The 21977-nt window shown below is 40.5% G+C and overlaps 1 protein-coding gene across 4 annotated transcripts in view; it reads left to right on the plus strand.

Annotated features, from left to right (window-relative positions):
- The first annotated feature begins 289 nt into the window (after nucleotides 1-289).
- Nucleotides 290-21977, plus strand: part of styxl2 (serine/threonine/tyrosine interacting like 2) — a 47659-nt gene continuing 25971 nt past the window's right edge. The window contains exons 1-2 of one of the 4 annotated variants that reach the window (XM_043701020.2): nucleotides 290-409; nucleotides 10311-10435. In XM_043701020.2, the coding sequence (XP_043556955.2) occupies nucleotides 10326-10435 (110 nt within the window). In that variant the 5' untranslated portion in view covers nucleotides 290-409; nucleotides 10311-10325. Of the gene's footprint in view, nucleotides 493-7134; nucleotides 7231-9983; nucleotides 10005-10310; nucleotides 10436-21977 lie in introns of those variants that run through there. The other 3 variants (XM_043701021.2, XM_043701019.2, XM_087992720.1) reach the window with 3 other exon arrangements.

Below are 21977 nucleotides of genomic sequence, written 5' to 3' on the forward strand. Positions count from 1 at the left end.
GATACGCCTTGTTAAAGCAGCTTTTGAAATCTGACCCCATCACAAGATTAAGTCTGTGATTTATTTATCCTGACTGAAATAATACTGATTCCACCAAGTGCAGTCGAGCGGGTCCTACACAAACATAGTTCAAATAAATAAAAAGTAATATACACCATTGTTCAATATTCATTTGTAATAATAACTTATTCATCAATGAAGGATTTAAATAAGTTTTAAATAAAGGAGATTAAGATTTAAATGAAGGAGAGAACGAAGGAATGTTGCACGGTTTTATTTTTGGTTATTTCTGTCCCTTGCCTATCAGGCGTCAGCTTCTTTGTGCACTCCAGACGGAGAGAGCCCTCTGTCAGGATCTCTCTGGCCGTGTGCAGCCCGGTTTAGTCACAAAGTAAAGTTTAGTACCCAGGTAAGAGGCACGTTCAAATATTTTCGAACACTTTTGTTTTACTGACGCCCGATGGGAAGACCGGGAAGTTTCTGAAAGAAACGGTAAGCTTTTTCTTTTAAATGAAGTAAGTAAACATTGAAACGGGTCGAGTGGTGTCGCCTGTCATTGCCATCAAAGGGCACATTCCATAGGCCTCAGTCTGCCTTGGAGGGGGGGAGGCTGTCATCTGTAACCAGCAGCTGTCACAGCCTCAAAATAATCGCCAGTCTCTCATTTCAGGCCGGCGCCTCTCCAGCTACGACACTTTGAAAGGCATAGTGCTATACTTCTTTTAACTTATGCTCTGAACTCTTTCACCACTGGAAGATTATATGTAAGACACCTCAAAGTAGAGATTGAAATTATTTATGTCACCTTATTATCTCACTCAAAAATATCCAGATGAAATGTCAGCCTGTTGAATTAACAGGACAATGAACATAAATTAAAACATATGGGAACTTTTATAATACCTTTATTCGTGTCTTTTTTTAAAGGATAGAACATAAATTTTCTGAATGTGTGGAAGCCTGGTTGCTTTTGCTCGGTTCTCTTTCCACCAGTTGAATTTTTTGATACTGGTCTTAGCCAATACTCTATAAAAGCAAAATACTGCAGATGCTGGAAATCTGAAACAAACATAGAGAATGCTGGAGAAACTCAGCATGCCTAGCAGCATCTACGGAGAGAGAGAAAAACAGAGAGAATGCTTCCAGTCCAATGGCGATCACAACTCCTTGCGATCACAACTCCTCTAGGACAGTTTATACAACATAGAACATTACAGCCCTTCGGCCCTCGATGTTGCGCCAACCTGCCATACCAATCTGAAGCCCATCTAACCTACACTATTCCATGTACGTCCATATGCTTGTCCAATGATGACTTAAATGTAAAAGTATTAGCAGCTGGAAGGCAGTGTTTAAATCCACTTGCTGTATCTTTAGTCCCGTTCAGAATTGTCTTTTTAAATATTTGACAATATTTGTAAACTAGTGGGATGGATAACAAGGAACCAGTGGATGTGATGTATCTGGATTTTCATAAAAGGACACTGGGCAGAGATAAATCACATGAAGTGGGGGTAATATTGATCGAGAATTGGTTGACAGCCAGGAAGCAGTCTGTAAGTAAATGAGCATTTTCCCAAGGGACTAGTGGGATACTGCAGGGATCAGTGTTTGAGTTTCAATGTTCACAAGGTATATGAATGATCCAGATGAGGGAACCAAATGCAGCATTTCCAGGTTTACTAGTGACACAAAATTGGGGGGACTGTGTTGTGAGGAGGAGGCAAGGTGATTTAGACTAGTTGAGTGAGTGGACAACCAAATGACAGATGCAGTAAACTGTGACTAAATATGAAGTTATACACTTCGATGTGAAAAGCAGAAAGGAAGAGCATCGTTTAAATGGTGAGAAATTGGGAAATGTGAATGTTCAAAGTGGTCTCGGTGTCCTTGTACACGAGTCAATGAAAGTAATCAGGCAGGTGTAGCAAACAATGCAGAAGACCAATGTTACGTTGGCCTTCATTGCAAGTGGATTTGCGTTCAGAAGTAAAACATGTATATACGTATATTCTACTGGTTACATCCTCAAAAGTCTCTAATCGATTATTAACTATGATTTATCTTTCACAAACCCATGCTGGCTTTGTCCAATCCTGTTAATGCTTTCCAAATGTTCTGTTATCATCCCTTTTATAATAAACACTAGCATTTTCCCCACTGCTCATGTTAGGCTAACTGGTATGCAATTTTCTGTTTAATTGCTGCTCCCTTTTTAAAATTGAGGTTACATTTACCACCCAGCAATCTGTGGGAACTGCTTCAGAATCTGTAGAATTTTGGAATCCAATATTTCCATATATGTATTGTTGTCTTACTATATTACTTATTGTGTGCAGTTTTTGTCTTCCTACACAAGAAAGGATACATTTGCCATAGAGGGAGTGCAGCAGATGTTCACTAGGTTGGTACTGGAGATGGCAGAACCAATGAGGAAAAATTGGTTTGACTTGTCATCTATTCACTAGAGTCTAGAAGGATGATAGGGGATCTGATTGAAATGTAATAAAATTCTCACAGGGATGGACAGACTAAATGCAGGAAGGATGTTTTTCATGGTTGGGAACTCTGGAACAAGAGGCACCGTCTCAGGATGCAGAGTAGATCAGTTAGGACTGAGATGAAGAATGAATTCTTTATCCCAGATATCTGTGGAAGCCAAGTCACTGAATATATTCAAGAAAGAGATAGGTTTTTTTATATTTTAAAGGTGTCAAGGGGTATGGGGAGGAAGTAGGAATATGGCATTGAGATAGAGGTTCAGCCATGAGCTATTAAACTCTGCCTGATACTTTTTTGTCTCTCATTAATATTCATTGGTTTAAGAGTTCCTATTGAATCAGCTGCAAGCAGAGTGGGGGCTGTTTTGACTCTGTGCATGTGAGTGGTTTCGAATGAGTTAAAATTGGCCCAATATGTTACATTTTATCAATCGTTTTTGGTGTCAACATAAGAAAAGTATTGGGTGGGGCAATAATTCACGAGCTTGATATCATTGTGGGGAATTTTCATGTTAAAATTGTTACATGCAGATTCAAATAAATATTACAAATATTATAACACTTAAGTGAATACATATTGTTATCACCAGTTATAAAATAAATTAAATTCTTGATTTTTTTTGCCGGATGTTAGAGGAGCTTTAGCAAATAGAATTAAGGAGAATCCAAAGGGTTTTTACAAATACATTAAGGACAAAAGGGTAACTAGGGAGAGAATAGGGCCTCTCAAAGATCAGCAAGGCGGCCTTTGTCTGGAGCTGCAGAAAATGGAGGATATGATAAACGAGTGTTTTTGCGTCAGTATTTACTATGGAAAAGGATATGGAAAATATAGACTGTGGTGACACCTTGCAAAATGTCCATATTACAGAGGAGGAAGTGCTGGATGTCTTGAAACGCGTAAAGGTGGATAAATCCCCAGGGCCTGATCAGTTGTACCCTAGCACTCTGTGGGAAGCTAGAGAAGTGATTGCTGGGCGTCTTGCTGGGATATTCGTATCATCGATAGTCACAGATGCGGTGCCAGGAGCCTGGAGGTTGGCTAACGTGGTGACTCTGTTTAAGAAGGGCAATAAGGACAAGCCAGGGAACTATAGACCAGTGAGCCTGACGTCGGTGGTGGGTAAGTTGTTGGAGATAATTCTGAGAGACAGGATGTACATGTATTTGAAAAGGCAAGGACTGATTACGGATAGTCAACATGGCTTTGTGCGTGGGAAATCATGTCTCACAAACTTGATTGAGTTTTTTGAAGAAGTAACAAAAAGGATTGATGAGGGCAGAGCGGTAGATGTGATCTATATGGAATTCAGTAAGGCGTTCAACAAGGTTCCCCATGGGAGACTGGTTAGCAAGGTTAGATCTCACGGAATACAGGAAGAACTAGTAATTGGATACAGAACTGGCTCAAAGGTAGAAGTCAGAGGGTGGTGGTGGTGGAGGGTTGTTTTTCAGACTGGAGGCCTATGACCAGTGGAGTGCCACAGGATCAGTGCTGGGTCCTCTACTTTTCATCATTTATACAAATGATTTGGATGTGAGCATAAGAGGTAGAGTTAGTAAGTTTGCAGAAGACGCCAAAATTGGAGGTGTAGTGGACAGCGAAGAAGGATATCTCAGATTATAATAGGATCTTGATCAGATGGGCCACTGGGCTGAGAAGTGGCAGATAGATTTTAATTCAGATAAATGCGAGGTGCTGCATTTTGGGAAAGCAAATTTTAGCAGGACTTATACACTTAATGGTAAGGTCCGAGGGAGTGTTGCTGAACAAAGAGACCTCAGTGTGCAGGTTTGTAGCTCCTTGAAAGTGGAGTCGCAGGTAGATAGGATAGTGAAGAAGGCGTTTGGTATGCTTTCCTTTATCGGTCAGAGTATTGAGTACAAGAGTTGAGATGATTTGGAGATGCTGGTGTTGGACTGGGGTATACAAAGTTAAAAATCACACAACAACAGGTTTAATTGGAAGCACTAGCTTTTGGAGTGCCGTTCCTTCATCAAGTGGTTGTGTTGAGAGGTCATGTTACGGCTGCACAGGACATTGGTTAGGCCACCTTTGGAATATTGCGTGCAATTCTGGTCTCCTTCCTATTGGAAAGATGTTGTGAAACTTGAAAGGGTTCAGAAAAGATTTACAAGGATGTTGCCAGGGATGGAGGATTTGAGCTATAGGTAGAAGCTGAACAGGCTGGGGCTGTTTTCCCTGGAGCGTCGGAGGGGTGACCTTATAGAGGTTTACAAAATTATGAGGGGCATGGATAGGATAAATAGACAAAGTCTTTTCCCTGGGTTGGGGGAGTCCTGAACTAGAGGGCATAGGTTTAGGGTGAGAGGGGAAAGATATAAAAGGGACTTAAGGGGAAACTTTTTCACTCAGAGGGTGGTACGTGAATGAAATGAGCTGCCAGAGGAAGAGGTGGAGGTTGGTACAATTGCAACATTTAAAAGGAATTGTGATGGGTATATGAATAGGAAGGGTTTGGAGGGATATGGGCCGGGTGCTGGCAGGTGGGACTAGATTGAGTTGGGATAACTGGTTGGTGTGGACGGGGTGGACCGAAGGGTCTGTTTCCGTGCTGTACATCTCTATGATTCTATGACTCTATGACCCAAACTTTTTTAATGAATTGGATTAAACCCTCCCAGAATTTATTTTTGTAATAGGCAGAACATTCATCCACTCCACAAACCCACTCGTGTGAAGATGATGTTTGGCTAGATCTTGTATTGAAGATTCCCAGTGCTGTCTTAATTGATGCATGCAGTATATAGCAGGTCAGTATTGTTGTGTGGTGAGGAATGTTGCCCTCAAAGTGGGCACATTGGTTCACCCCAGCAAAGATGGGTCCACACAAAACCAAGTAAACTTTTGTGATTGGACTGGCTTTTCACATGGGGATTGAGGTGGATTACCTGACATATGAGGAGGCGAGCTGGAAAACCTTCTACGAGAACAAAACATGAACATTAGATTTCCAACATATATAGTGCAGCAAGTACACCTACAGTAGCAGCTATGCCCATTGGATTCATATAAGTTAGAAACTCTTCCACAGAGTCCAGTTGGGCCAGCACTGGAGGGCCAGACTAACTGGGCCATGGCTATGAATTTTGTTGGTCATAATGATCAATTGGACACAATCACAGAAATTTTATTCTGCTACATTTCCATCTGACAGTAGCTAAATCATGAAATTCTGTACAGATTTTCCAATGATTCAGGCCTCAGTATTACCTTTTCTTTGACATCCTGATTAAAAACTACATCCAGATGGGAGATTGTTTTTCTGACAGACTAGGATGTTAGTAAAATCTATGAAACATCAGTAAACTTTAATACATGACACCATTTTCAGACTCTTGTCTTTTTTCTTTATGGATAAGAAATCAAATCTGTGTATCCAGTATTATCTGATCTGAGAAGAATGCATAAAGAATGTTGCATGAAGACTAGCAGAACTGAAAATGAGCCAGTAATAGTGACCTACATCCTCAGTTAATCTGAAAGATGCTGCCATTTTTGTGGTTTATTCTCAGAAAAGTAGCATTTTTCAAAATAGCCATTTTATTTTTGAACATTTAAAATGGTAGATTTTGTTGACTTGAATTGAAAGCAATTATTTTGTTTATTTATTTGCTGCTGGCACTCCAGGCTAGTAATCATCACATCATTGAAGATCACATCAGGAGATCTGAAACACGTTGTTTTAGAAAAAGAATGCTTCCAGCATATTTTGAATTGCTATTGTGATCTCAGAGGTGGAGGTTAAATAGATTTTAAGGAACTGTCTGAGAAAATAAAAATACATAAGAAATAAAGTAAAAGAGAGAAAATTGCTGGAATTCCATAGCCACTCAATTGACATTTACATTTGGGATGACCTTTTATCAGAACAGAATATTTTTAAAATGCTCAAGGGTCCTTTTGCCTATATTTACATTTCATTGTGAAATGATGCTTTGGCCTGTATGGTCAACTCTGTGTTAAACATTGCCTGCTGTGATTCAGGATTCACACTCTAATCAAACTCTGCCCCATTTGCTGAAGCTGATGATAATGAGGCTGCGAAGGTACACAATTCACTGGCCTCTATTATTTCTGAACTCCCTTCTCACCACGCTGAGTGTTTCATTTCTGCTCACTTCTTTTGATGTCTCTCTAAACAGTCAAGTCTTCAGAGATCATGGTTGTTACTATCTCACTATCCACAGTCTGTCCAATTAGCTCTTATTCCTTTCCCTGAGCCTGTTAATGCCTTTTTGTTACAGATTTGTGAATATTGAGATTTTCAACTGCTACATCATCTTGCAGAAGGGAATATTTTCAGAGAATAATGAAATGGGCACCTTGGAAAACAGTCCCTACTGTTTTCCATTTGTCAATGTCAATATTCAAGTTGAGCTTACAGTTTATCCTTATTGGGCCTGGTTGCTGAGTAGGCTGTGAGTGTCTAGTCCAACATTCAAAATGCCTTTGGGAACATGGCCATGATCCATGTGATGTACGAGGCCGAGCCAGTGCAGAGGCATGTAGCAGTGAGTGTATGCTGATGAGATTAGCATGCTCCAAGACCACTGAGTTATAAACAGAAAGCGATTTTAAAAAATACCTCAGGAGGTCTAGCAGCATCTGAGGAGAGAGACACACAGAGTTAACATTTCAAGTCCCAAAATGACTCTTCTTCAGGCCTCTCTTTTGGGGACCATATCCTGCCAAGAGATGTCAAAGGTATGTCTGAAACTTGTCAGCTGTGGGTTGTAATACATTTGTCTCTAACTTAGGGTGTTCCAGTTCCACAATGTCTCTCCAAGATTCCAGCAAAAAAAATTAAAGCTGTCTCTCCATTGTAGTGCTATAGGAGCATTGAGCTGCTGTCTTTCAAGTGAGATGTAAAACTAAAGCCCATCTGTTTGCTTAGAAGAATATACAAGATCCCCTAGCATTGTTTCAAAGGTGAGTAGGGGAATCTGTCCTTAGTCTGCTGATTGACATTTAAATAACCGTTTTAATCTACAATACAAAAGCAAAGATAGGTCAAGTCTCTTGACTTTATTTATACCATAACTTTTTCTTTGTTTTACTAAATAAATATGTATGCACATAGGCATGCCTTTTGCAATATGTTGCTTTGCAGACTCTCCTGCTCTCTACTTTGCAACCTCTAAGTAGTAGCCCCTACCATTTTACTTTTTATTTACTTTAAGGAGTCTGGTTGATGGGGTCAGTCAGGTTTTAATCTTCTATGAATGAGTACAAACTGCAGAAAGTGGAACTATCTGTAAAGGGGGATCTGGTGGCACAGTGGCAATGTCACTGTAATCCAGAGACCCTGGGTCAGGGTGCACAGATGGAAATGCCACCACAGCTGAGAATCTGAATTACAAAACTAGTTTGTGGTGCAATTGTCATAATAAGTCATCTGGTTCACTAATCCCCTCTGGCAAAGAAAATCAGCCATCCCTACTCCTATAATCCACAGTAATGTTTCTCGCAAACCATTCAGTTGAAGGGCAATGAAGTTTGCACAACAAATGTTGATATCCAATGAAAGAGCAACTGGAGACCATATGGCTAAGCACCTTAAATTGGGAGTCCATTTTTATTGGCCAGTGTTCAGGAATGCATAGAGTGCAGTACAATGTGCAATGTTTTCATCCCAATGAAAACCCCCATGACATAGCAATAAGGGTGACATATCTGTGGATTTGAAACATAATCAGTCACCTCTAGCCTGTCAGAAAATAGAATCATTGTGGTCCCTGCATCCCGACCCAAATATGAAAAACACAAATTAATCTCGCAACTTTCATTTTAAAAGAAATTCCAATGTTTATAATAGTGCATATCTTTAACTTTGTGGGATTATCCATAGTCTGTCCAATCAACTCTTATTCCTTTCTCTGACCCTGTTAATGCCTTTATGTTACATATTTGTGAATATTGAGATTTTCAACTGCTACACCATCTTACAGAAGGGAAAAATTTCTGAGTATAATGAAATGGGCACCTTGGACATCACCAGATTCAATGCTCAGGCAGGCCCTTCAATAGGCACCTATCACTCCCATTACAAAGAGATAAAAGGCAGGTTTAAATATGCATATTGGAATCCTAAGCCTTACAATCCTAAATAGAATACCATTTGTTATTTGATCCACAAATGAAATTGAGAGTGCTTGGTGCGTGCTAGACCCAGTTGTGGCAGATGTTAAGCAACCTAACCTGTTGGCCTGAAGCCACTTTTGAAAAGGAATGTTAGCATGCTGTAACCTAACCTGGCTTGTTGGCAATCGGTTTTCACCTTCTCATCCTTCGTCCAAATCGACTCCCCCCAGACAGTACAGAAACGTACAAGTTGCCCAGGCCAGCTAATGGTTCCTATCAGTGGGACTCATGGATGCACCCACAAGTTTATATCTGGTCAAATATTACCCTTATTCTATTTCAAACTTGATCATCTATGTTTAATAGAAAAGTGAATAAGATGTAAACTATCCAAGCCTTTTTCCCAATATAATGTTTGTCTATATTTTCAGCATTTTCCTCAGTTTCAGTGTTTAATCTGAGCAATCAATGTCATTCTCCTTCGCTTTGTCCTTTCAAAAGCCATCATGTGTTTATGTTTGTATTTGATCCAATTCATGCTTCAACTGAGGCCATTCTGGTGGATTATGCCAGCTCATTTTCTGGTGGATTATGCCACCCCTGAGATACAAACCCTATTCTTCTGGCCATGCACCTGAATATCTTGTCAATTCTTTTTTATTGCTGTCAATCACTAATGAGTTAAGCAAGCAAAGCACAAGTATGCTCAGATCCATCTCCTGACTTGAGTATACGGAGTAATATTGTATTCCTCCCAATTTTGTCACTATACGTTATCTGTAGTAAATAATATCTGACTCTAGGCAGCCCTTTTAAGAACTATATTTTCAATTCAACAAAAGTTGAGCTGCACTCATCCATGATGTAGATGTGCCGGCCTTGGCAGCAAGGATTATTGGCCTTTACAGATGTTTGAAGCTTGATAAGTTTTGCTTGTAGTTGCATGTTTGATGCAAGTTATTTTGACTCCAGCAATATTTCTGTTCTTTTGCTCCTACATTGCTTTCTCAGCATGATTTGATTATTTTGTATTCCTAGTAATGTGCTTCTGCCGTTTCTAGTTTCTCTCCACATTCCTCCTGTTCAACAATGTGTTAACGGTAGTGGGGGGTAATTTTAACCAAACAGACCTGGTGTGAAATTCATAGGATGGGATTGTCTGCTTGCTGAACACTGTTTCATTCCACATTCCATTGGAAAGTACATCCTGTGTGATATAAAACAGGCTGCCAAACCAAATGACTGCCCAGATTTGGTGACTACTGTTATTGTGCAGAGCTCCTGACTCCTGAAGGTCAGCTGACATTTTCTCAAGATCATTTCATTCAGAGCCTTTAACAATCAAAGAAAGTAGAAGATTTCTCCGCCTGAGCAGCATTTGAGCACAGGCCACAAAGGTGAAAGGATAATTCTTCCAACTTTTATTGGCAATCTCAGCTCAGATAGTATGAGAATAGAGAATCGAAAATATGAAGGTCAGGTGTTGCAGTGCAGCTGGGATTGAGGAATACTGTCAGAATAATTAAATGGTACAGAGTTTTGAGTAGGATAGCTCAATATGGATGAAAGATCAAACTTGTGATGCTTAATGCTTTTTATTTTGAGAGTTTGAAATGATATTTTTGATTATATTTATTTGTTCATTATTTCTATTTCTGTCTTATTATATGTCAAAAACATTTATTTTTCTTGTTTTTTTATAGAACTGAAAAACAGTAATGGCAACATCTCAGAACACTGACAATGAACAAGTTGTACCAGGAGATAATGATCAACAAGATGTCCTGTCCGTACAGGCCCGATATCTCCGCAGTCCATCTCCGAGCAGGTCTGATATGTGCAGTGATTAATTCCTTCGCATAAGTAGATCTAAACACAAATCATGTGAACTGTGCTTCAGTAAACACCATTCAGTCAGAAGTTTGGTTCAAGTCCCAGTTCAGGTATTGAGCACAAAAAATCTAGGTTAACATTCTGTTGTGGCACTGAGGTATTGTTTTACAGATGAGATGTTAAACAAGGCCTGCAGGTGGATGTAAAAGATCTAAAGGTACTATTTTGAAGCAAGCAGTGATTTTCTCCCAATTTTCAATATATAGCCCTCAATCCATGTCACAAAAACAATCATCTGGTCACTATCGCATTGCTGTTTGTGGGAACTTTCCCTGCAGAAATTGGCTACTACATGAATGTAAATCTTTCTACATTCAAACAAATATTTCCTAGGCCTGGATCAGTGCTCCCTCTCGGGGAATGTAGAATTAAATTGCCAAATCCCATTATGAACCATAATATTCTATAACATTGAAAACATGGATGATTTCAATAGTATGCAGAGGCTTGGCTGACCCCTTCTCCTCCACTTCTACCTCAGACTCATCCCAGCTAATTATTCCTAACACAGTAGGAATGATAAAAGGAGTTGCAAGGCTTCTTTGACTAAAACATTGACGAGCACAATTTTTAAAATTTTGCTACTAAAAGTGAAGGTTTCTTTCCCTGCGTAGCAATTTTATTTTACATAAAGTTTGGCTTTTTGCTGCTACTTCTACTCCACTCAGCACAAACTGCCATTTTGCATTCTGTAAACATGGATTTTTCTGACCAACTTTATTTTGACGTTATGAGAGGAGCAGGGGAGAGAAGGACCCTGAATTAGGCAGCTAGCATCACCTAGAGGGGCAGGTAGGAACAGAACTCTGAGGCTGGCATTCAGAGGCAGAGTTAGAATATTGGAGCTGATTAGAATTAGTCTTCCCTCTACTACAGGGAATGGAACTATTTGTTTTGTGGGTATCTGGTAAGTGGTGAAGATCTTTTCTATTCTTAAATTATAGCATGGCATACAAGTTAATGGTAAGGGTAATAAAATATATAAAAGCAACATAAATAAGTGGATTCGTAATTAAATAATTAATTGAAACTCATTAAGAATGATGCATATGTGATATGCCAAGGCTGCTGCATGTGTGAACTCCTGGATATTATTGTGATTCCGGGTAAACACGTCTACAGTAAATATTTGAAGTTCAAGCAGCATCAGCTCAGAGTTAACAAACTGGAAGCTGAACTACAGACACTGTGATCCATCCTGGATTCTTTATACTGGGAGGCAGTCACATAGGTTAGGGTCTTCTGATTCAGTCAGTGCTCAGGGGCAGGAAGGTGTGACTGTGAGTAAAGTAGGTAAGGAGACCCAGAGGGCAGGAACACAGCAGTGTCATTCTCTCCAGTTGTACAATATGTTTAAGGTACCCTCAACCTGTTTGAATGAGATTGGGAGACTGCAGGATGGATGGACAATCAAACAAACAAACCATGGTACAGGAAGTCATTCAAGTGAAGCAAGCAACAAGGAATGTAATTGTAGTAGTAGGAGATAGTACAGTGAGAATAATTGACCCATTCTCTGCAGGAGGGAGTAAGAATCTAAATGGCTATGATGCCTGCCTGATGTCAAGGTTCTTTTATTCATGTGTGGGATGTGGGTGTTGCTGGCTGGATCACCATTTATTACTCATCCCCAGTGTCCTTTGAGAAGGTGCTGGTGAGCTGCCTTCCTGAGCTGCTGCTGCCATCCATGTACTGTAGGTTGACTCACAATACTATTAGGAAGTGAAATCTAGGATTTTGCCCCAGCAACACTATTTCCAAGTTAGTGGCTTGGAAGGGATCTCATGGGTGGTGGTGTTCCAATATATCTATTGCCCATGTCTTTCTAGGTGGTAGTGACAAAGGGCTTGAAAGGTGAAATCAAAGTAGCATTGAATTTCTGCAATGCATTTAGTAGATAGTACATACTGCTACTGCTGCTGAACATAAGTGGTGGAGGGAATCAATTTTTGTGGATGTGATGCCAATCAAGTGGGCTGCATTGTCCTGGATGGTTTCAAATTCCTTGAGTTTTGTTGAAGCTGCACTCATCCAGGCAAGTAGGGAGCTGCTATCTCACACCCAATGTGTGTTTTGTAGATGGTAGACAGGTTTTGGGAGTCAGGAGTTGAGCTAGCACTGCAGTACTCTGAGCCTCTGACCTGTTCTTGTAGCCGCTGTACTTATATGGATATTCTAGCTGAGTTCCTGGTCAATGGTAACCTACAGGATGTTGACAGTGGAAGATTTGGTAATGACAATGCCATTGAATTTCAAGATGCAATGGTTGGATTCTGTCTTGTTGGAGATAAGTATTGCCTGACATTTATATGGCATGAATGTTATTTACCAATTATCAGCCCAAGCCTGGATATTTTCAGATCTTGTTGCATTTGGACCTGGACTATTTTAGTGTCTGAGGAGTCGCAAATGTGCTGAACAATCAACGGCAAACATGCACACGAATGACCTTGTGGTGGAGGGAAGGTCATTGATGAAGCAGCTGAAGATGGTTGGGCCTAGGACATTACCCTGAGGAACTCCTGCAGAGATGTCCTGGAGCTAAAACAACTGACCTCCAACAACCACAACCATCTTCCTATGTACCAGTCAGTAGAGAGTAGCCTCATGATTCCCATTGACTCCAGTTTTGCTCATGATCCTTGATGCCACACTTGGTGCAATGTGGCCTTGATGTCAAAGGCTGTCACTTTCACCCCACCTTTGTCCATGTTTGAACCAAGGCTGTAATGAAGTCAGGAACTCAGTGACCCTGGCAGAACCCAAACTGGGTGTAGGGTATCAAGTTATTGCTGAACAGGTGATGATTGATAGCACTGTTAATGACACCTTCCACCACTTTACTGATGATCCAGATTAGAATGGTGGGAAATGGCTGCATTGCATTTACCCTACCTTTTGTGAACAGGACGTGTCTGGGCAATTTTCCACATTGTTGGGTAAGTGCCAATGTTGTTTGGAACATCTGCTTATGGCTGAAGAGGAGCTTGGAGTGGGAGGAAGAAGATCCAGTTGTGATCCATGTAGGTACCAGACTCAGGAAAGATAATTTGCATTGACAATATGGAGTTCTGGGTGCTAAATTAAAAAGCAAAACCTATTATACAGTTTGGAATACTACCTCAGCACAAAGTACATAAAGTTAGAGAGATGAATACTTGGCTTAATGTAGGTCCTAATTTCTAGACTACTGGCAGTGGCACTGGGGTAAGTCGGATTTATACCATTGGGATAATCTAAACCTGAACCATGCTGGGGCCACTATTCTTATAACGTGGATAATGATGGAAATAGAAAGGGGGTTCACTCAAAATAAGTGCTAAGGCCTCAAATGTGTATGATGTAGAAGATCAAAGAGGTAAAAACAATGACTGCAGATGCTGGAAACCAGATTTTGTGCTCTTCCAGCACCACTAATCCAAAAAATAGTAGATCAAAGAGTCAAAGCAAGGAACTGAGGAAAATAGTAATATGGGAAATGAGGGTCAGAAAATAGTAGGAAGGGAAAGAGAGAATAATTCTAGGAATATACCAACAATGAATCCTAAAAGTTGCAAAGATAACAAAGACAAAACTATTGGCTCTGTAGGTGAATATACTGATTAGTCATAACAATGGAATTGAATTGGTAGTATACATCGAAACTTATAAACATTACAGAGATGTGGTTGCAGGAAGACAGGATCAGGTCCTAATAGTATATGACACTTAAGAAGAATAGGAATGTAGGTCAATGTGGAAGGATAGGGCTGTTCATCAAGGATGGCAATTATGTAATAGAAAAAACTTTGACTTAGGAGATCAGGATGTGGAATTTGTTCAGGTTGGAATGAGGAATAACAAAGGACAGAATCACTTGTGAGAGTATAGTGGAGACCCCTTAACAGTAACCTCAATGTGGGGCAATGTATACAAGAATCAATATTTGGTGCTTGTGATAAAGTGATGGCAATAATCATTGGTGACTCCAATTGATATATCAACTAGAAAAATCAGATCGACAGGAGTAGCTTACATGAGGAATTCATAGAATGGTTTTGAAATAGTTTCTCAGAACAGTATGTTCTGTTATTGATCAGAAAGCAGGTTATGTTAGATTTGAAATAAAAACAGAAATTGCTAGCAAAATTAAGCAGGTCTGGCAGCATCTATGGGTAGAAAGCAGAGTTAATGTTTCAAGACCCGTGACTCTTCATCAGAACTGACTTTAGATTTGGTTTTGTTTCAGGACATAGGATGAATTAATCATCTCAGAGTAAGGCTAAGGTAGCAAATGATTGAATTTTACATCCGTTTAAAAGGGCGAAGATTGGATCTCAGACTAGGGGTGGAACTAGGGCTATGTGAGATGTGAGGCAGAATTGGATGAGAGTCTAGTGATGCCCATCTTGTCAATGGGAGCATCACAGCCATCTGTTATGTTTTTCACAAGCGGCATGGTATGTTTCTTGCCAGGCAGCAGTAAGTTGCCAATTAAAGGGGATTATTGCTTGCCCCATTGGACAGATTCAGCTTACTACTTGGACTAAAGAGCCTACCACATTGGACACCAGGCACCAAAGTCTCAGGGTATGTTCCAAAGCACTGTCTATTCACGCCCCACATCCACATCAACAAATTTGGAAACAAACCTTCTGTCTCTTTTCTAAGCTATTTATATGAATTGTGAGCAAGAGGTCCCAGTACCAATTACTTTGACACTGCCTTTTACACCTTGTAACCTGAAAAAGGCCTATTTACACTTACTTTCAGCTTCTTGTTAGCCAGTCAACCTTCTCTCTGTGCCTATATGCTACCCTCTACCCTATGGCCTTTTTTTCTCTCTTGCAATAACATGTCAAGAGACACTTCATAGAATCATAGAGATGTACAGCACAGAAAAAGACCCTTTGGTCCAACTCGTCCATGCCAACCAGATATCCTAATCTAATCTAGTTCCATTTGCCAACACTTGACCCATATCCCTCTAAACCCTTCCTATTTATATCTCCATCCAGATTCCTTTTAAATGTTACAATCTTACCATTCTCTGCCACTTTCTCTGGCAGCTCACTCCATACACTCATAACTCTCTGCGTGAAAAAGTTGCCTTTAGTCCCTTTTCTTTCTCCTCTCACCTGAAACCTAAGCCCTCTAGTTTTGGACTCTTTCCCCCATCCCACCCCCCAACCCAGGGAAAAGACTTTCTCTATTTACCCTATCCCTCAAAGATCAGCAAGGCGGCCTTTGCGTGGAGCCGCAGAAAATGGGGGAGATACTAAATGAATATTTTGCATCAGTATTTACTGTGGAAAAGGATATGGAAGATAAAGACTGTAGGGAAATAGATGGTGACATCTTGCAAAATGTCCAGATTACAGGATGAAGTGCTGGATGTCTTGAAATGGTTAAAAGTGGATAAATCCCCAGGACCTGATCAGGTGTACCCGAAAACTCTGTGGGAAGCTAGAGAAGTGATTGCTGGGTCTCTTGCTGAGATATTTGTATCATCGATAGTCACAGGTGAGGTGCCGGAAGACTGGAGGTTGGCAAACGTGGTGCCACTGTTTAAGAGGCAAGCCAGGGAACTATAGACCAGTGAGCCTGACGTCGGTGGTGGGTAAGTTGTTGGAGATAATTCTGAGAGGTGGGATGTACATGTATTTGGAAAGGCAAGGACTGATTACGGATAGTCAACATAGCTTTGTGCGTGGGAAATCATGTCTCACAAACTTGATTGAGTTTTTTGAAGAAGTCACAAAGAGGATTGATGAGGGCAGAGCAGTAGATGTGATCTATATGGACTTCAGTAAGGTGTTTGACAAGGTTCCCCATGGGAGACTGATGAGCAAGGTTAGATCTGGGCCCTCTACTTTTACATAAATGATTTGGATGCGAGCATAAGAGGTATAGTTAGTAAGTTTGCAGATGACACCAAAATTGGAGATGCAGTGGACAATGAAGAGGGTTACCTCAGATTACAAGAGGATCTGGACCAGATGGCTAATGGGCTGAGAAGTGGCAGATGGAGTTTAATTCAGATAAATGCGTGGTGGTGCATTTTGGGAAAGCAAATCTTAGCAGGACTTATACACTTAATGGTAAGGTCCTAGGGAGTGTTGCTGAACAAAGAGACCTTGGAGTGGAGGTTCATAGCTCCTTGAAAGTGGAATCGCAGGTAGATAGGATAGTGAAGAAGGCGTTTGGTATGCTTTCCTTTATTGGTCAGAGTATTGAGTACAGGAGTTGGGACGTCATGTTGCGGCTGTACAGGACATTGGTTAGGCCACTGTTGGAATATTGCGTGCAATTCTGGTCTCCTTCCTATCGGAAAGATGTTGTGAAACTTGAAGAGGGTTCAGAAAAGATTTAGCAGGATGTTGCCAGGGTTGGAGGATCTGAGCTACAGGGAGAGGCTGAACAGGCTGGGGCTGTTTTCCCTGGAGCGTCGGAGGCTGAGGGGTGAGCTTATAGAGGTTTACAAAATTATGAGGGGCATGGATAGGGTAAATAGACAAAAGGTCTTTTCCCTGGGGTCGGGAAGTCCAGAACGAGAGGCCATAGGTTTAGGGTGAAAGGGGAAAGATATAAAAGAGACCTAAGGGGCAACTTTTTCACGCAGAGGGTGGTATGTGTATGGAACGAGCTGCCAGAGGAAGTGGTGGAGGCTGGTACAATTGCAACATTTAAGAGGCATTTGGATGGGTATATGAATAGGAAGGGTTTGGAGGGATATGGGCCGGGTGCTGGCAGGTGGGACTATTTTGGGTTGGGATATCTGGTTGGCATGGACAGGTTGGACCGAAGAGTCTGTTTACGTGCTATACATCTCTATGACCCTATGCCCCTCATGATTTTATAAACTTCTATTAGGTCACCCCTCAGCCTCCGACACTCCAGGGAAAACAGCCCCAGCCTATTCAGCCTCTCCCTATCACTCAAACCCTCCAACCCTGGCAACATCCTCATAAGTCTTTTCTGAATCCTTTCAGTTTCCACAACATTTTTCCTAATCCAGGGAGACCAGAATTGCATGCAATACTCCAAAAGTGGCTAAACCAATGTCCTGTACAGTCACAACATGACCACCCAACTCCTATATTAATGCACTGAGCAATAAGGACAAGCACTGAAAGTGTCGTGCCAGTATGTATGAACCATGAGGCAGTAGTGAGGACTGCAGATACTGGAAACCAGAATTTAGATTAGAGTGGTGGAAAAGCACAGCAGGTCAGGCAGCATCCGAGAAGCACGAAAATCGACGTTTCGGGCAAAAGAACTTCATCGGGAATGGGCAGTGTCTGGCGTAACCAACCTACTTTCAGAGCATGGTAGCATGGTAGTGATATTCCTGGATTAGTAACTGCTGTAATGTTCTGAAGTTGCAAGTTCAAATCCCACCTCTGTAGCATTGTGAATTTAAATTTATCTAATGAATAAATAATTGTTTGGTAGTGCAGCTGTTGATTATTTCTGAATAAAAGACATATTTTCTATGAATGCAGGAAGGTGGTAGTATATTTTTGACAATATGAAGTTGATTGACTGAAGGGCCTCTTCTGTTCTGCACGATTCTATAATTATAACGGCACATACAATTCTTCACACATACACAACTATGGTGGGATTTTCTTTTCATAGTGTGTGACATCAAAGGTCTAAAGCCCTTCAGCAGCAAAGTTACAGCAATTCTGTGATAGGCTTGTAGAATAAAGGTACCACATGGAGAAACATCTCGACTCTTGCTAATGCTTTCCTGGAAAGTCATCCTAGGGCCTTAAGAATGCAGTAGTGGATTAATTTTCCAAACGTCCTTGTATTCAGGACACGGAAATCTGACTGGAAAGTTGCAAATATAATTCCTCTGTGTTCAAGAAGGAAGGAATGAAACTACAGCAAGTTAGCCTGACCTCTATCACGGGGAAAGTGTTAGAATCAATTGTTAAAGAGATTATGGCTGTGAACTTAGAAAAACGCAAGGGTAGTTGGAAGAGTCAGCATGGCAGAGTAACATGTGCTGTGGAAAAAGAAAAGCCTAGAGATGTACTGGATATGTTCTAATTAACCTGGTCACAGATATTAAAACACACCTCTTGTGCAGGTGAGAATTGAACCTGCGCCTCCTGGCTTAGAGGTAGGAACATTACCACTGTGTCACAGAAGCCCGCTAATAACAAATTTCAATTCACCTTTACCCACAACCAGGGATAGTGCAACTTACACTCACATGTGGATAACAAGGCAACATAATTGATTCTGCCAAGTTAAGAAATTTGCCTTAATTTGACTGTTCACACAGCAACAATAAAGTCGTTATTCTCTGACTGGGCCTTGAGCCAGGCTGCCACATAGACAGAACTGGCCATTGAGAGATGTAGCATACTTAGATTTACATAACACATTTGATAAGGTGCCACTTTTGAGATTATTGCAGAAAATTAAAGTTCATTGTGTGTGGGGAAACATATTTGCATTGATGGAAGATTAGCTGCCTGGCAGCAAGTACAGTGGATGCATAATGAGTCTTTATCTGATTGGCAGGATATGACAAATGAAGTTCCACATGGGTCCATGGTGGGTCCTTAACTTTTTACAATTTACATCAATGACTTAGATGGAATGAAAGCACAGTAGCTAAATTTACAGGCAACATTGAGATTGGTAGGAAGCTATGTTTTGAAGAAGATATAGAAAGTTCTAGATGGATATAGATAGGTTGAATGAATGTGCAGTTGGAGTATTATGTGTAAAAGTGTGATATTGTTCACTTTGGCAGGAAGAACAAAAAAGAAAACAGCGTATTACTTAAACAGGGAAAGATTGCTGAGTTCTGAGGCTGAGAGAGATTTAGATGTTGTGGCATACTAATCTAAAAAGGTTAGTGTGCAGGTTCTGCATGTAATCAAGAAGGCTATTGGGATGGTGCCCTTTATTACAAGAGGAATTGAACATAAAAGTAAACATGTTCTACTTTGGTTATACAAAGCAATGTGAAACCACTTCTCAAATATAGTGTGCAGTTTTGGTTTCCTTATTTAAGGAAGGACGTAAATCCACTGGAAGCAGTTCAGAAGAAGTTTATGAAATGAATAAATTGTCTTATGAGGATAGATTTGACAGGTAGGGCTTGTTTACATGTGAGTTTAGAAGAATAGGAATGGCTTAATTGAAGTGTATAAGGTTCTGAATGGACATGACAAGGTGGATATGGAAAGGGTGATCTCTGTTGTGGGTGAATCCTGAAGCGGGGGAACTGCATTAAAATTAGGGGTCGCCTTTTTGGACAGAGATAACGATTTTTTTTCTGAGGGTTTGACTGTCTGTCTCAGAAGGCGGTGGAGGTGGGGTCATCAAATACTGTTAAGGCAGAGCTTTACAGATGCTTATGCAGGGGAATCAAGGGTTATCAGGGATAGGTCTTTATCAAATATCTTCTCAAAATGTAAGTACAGTATATCCATCTTTATCCACAGCACATTTTACCCCTTCAGTGAACTCTAATAGACTAGTTAAACATTACTCCCCTTTAACAAAACCATGTTGACTCTGCCTTATTAACTTGAACTTCTCTAACTGCTTTGGTATAACATTTTTAATCATAGCTTCTATTATTTTCCCTGTGACATAGGTTAAGCTAACCGGCTGGTTCCTGCTTTCTGTCTTCCTTTTTGAATAACATTGTTATTCACTATCTTCCAATTTAATTCGACTGTCCTTGAATCTAAAGTTTGGAAAATTAAAACCAATATATCAATTATCTCACTAGTCACTTCTTTTAAGACTAGAATAGTATTCTTCAGGACCCAGGCATTTGCCAGCCCACAATTTACTCAGAGCCACTTCTCTGATGATTGTGATTTTCCTGAGTTTCTTTTTCCCTCCATTTCATAACTCAGCACTGCCTCTGTGATGTTACTTGTATCTTCTATAGTGAAGACTGCTGTACTGTCCTGTTCAATTAGCCCATAAGACTACAGGAAATAGGAACAGAAGTAGGTGGTCCAGCTCCTCGAGCCTCCTCCACCGTTCAATAAGATCATGGCTGATCTGACACTCCTCACTTCCTTTTCCTGGCCTTTCTCCATAGTCCTGGATTCCCTGACTGATCAAGGATCTACATATCTATCTCAGCCTTAAATATATACTTTACCATAAGACTTTACCTCCACAGCTCTCTGTGGTAAGGCTTTCCAAAGACACTCAACCCTCTGAGAGAAGAAGTTCTTCTTCATCTCAATCTTAAATTGGCATTCTGTAATTCTGAGGCTGTGCCGTCTGGTTCTAGACTGTCCCATGAGAGGTAACATTTATCCCGTCAAGCCCCTTAAGAATCCTCTCTATCTCAAAGAGATCACCTCTGATTCTTCTGAACTCCAGTGAGTAGAGACCCAACCTGTTTAAACTTTGCTCATAAGACAATTCCTCTATACTAGGGATCAGACTGGTGAACCTTCTCTGAACTGCCTCCAATATTTCTTAAATAAGGGACCATTTTCTACCATTTCCTTATTTTCCATCATTAATTTTCCAATCTGAATTTTTATAGGACCTATGCTCACTTTGTTTTTGTTTTTCATCCTTAAATATTTATAGAAATTCTTGTTGTCCATTTTTATTGTTCTCACTAGTTTCCCTCATGCATTAATGTTTCCCTCAATACTAATTTTTTTTGTTATCCTTTGCTGTTTTTGATAATCCACCCAATCTTCTGACCTGCCACTTATTTTTGCACAACTATATGCTTTCTCTTTAAGTTTGATACTGTTTTTAATATTTCTAATTTAGCACAGGAGATGGATCATTCATGCATAAAATATAGGAGAAGTACACCATTCAGTCCATCAGGTCTACTCCACTATTCAATGAGATCATGGCTAATTTGATAATCCTCAATTCCATTTCCTCTCTTTTTCCTCTAACCCTTCGTTCCCTTGCTGATTAAAAATCTGTCTGTCTCAGTCTTGAATACATTTAATGAACCAGCCTGGACAATCCTCTGCAGTGAAGAATTCTACAGATTCACTACCGTCAGAGAAGATATTCCTCCTCAGCTCTATCTTAAATGGATGATGACTGGCTCTGAGATTATGCCCTCTGGTCCTGGACTCTCCCACAAGGCGAAACAACCCCTCTGCATTAACCCTATCAAGCTCTCTGATAACATTATATGTTTCAATAAGGTCACTGAGAATTCTTCTAAATGGCACTAAATATGAGCCCAATCTCCTCAACTCACCCCAGAAGAAAATCCCTCCATACATGAAGGCAACCTAGTGAATACACCAATTCCAGTATATCTCATCTTAGTTGCCCCTTTTGAATGGCTTCCTGTACTCATCCCTCTGAAGCCCTCTTTGCCATCCAGACAAACTGGAAGAACCCCAAACATGCTGCACAATTGCAAAGACTGAGGCTTCTTTACTTCTGCCTTCTGGGTGTCTTTACTTTCCTCACTTGCAGTCGCATTCTCCTGGCCCTGATTACTAAGCAAAACAAAC

This window comes from Chiloscyllium plagiosum, unplaced genomic scaffold (assembly GCF_037043375.1).
Source record: "Chiloscyllium plagiosum isolate Xiang-an unplaced genomic scaffold, Cpla_swu_hap1 HiC_scaffold_12, whole genome shotgun sequence".
Taxonomy (NCBI): Eukaryota; Metazoa; Chordata; class Chondrichthyes; order Orectolobiformes; family Hemiscylliidae; genus Chiloscyllium; species Chiloscyllium plagiosum.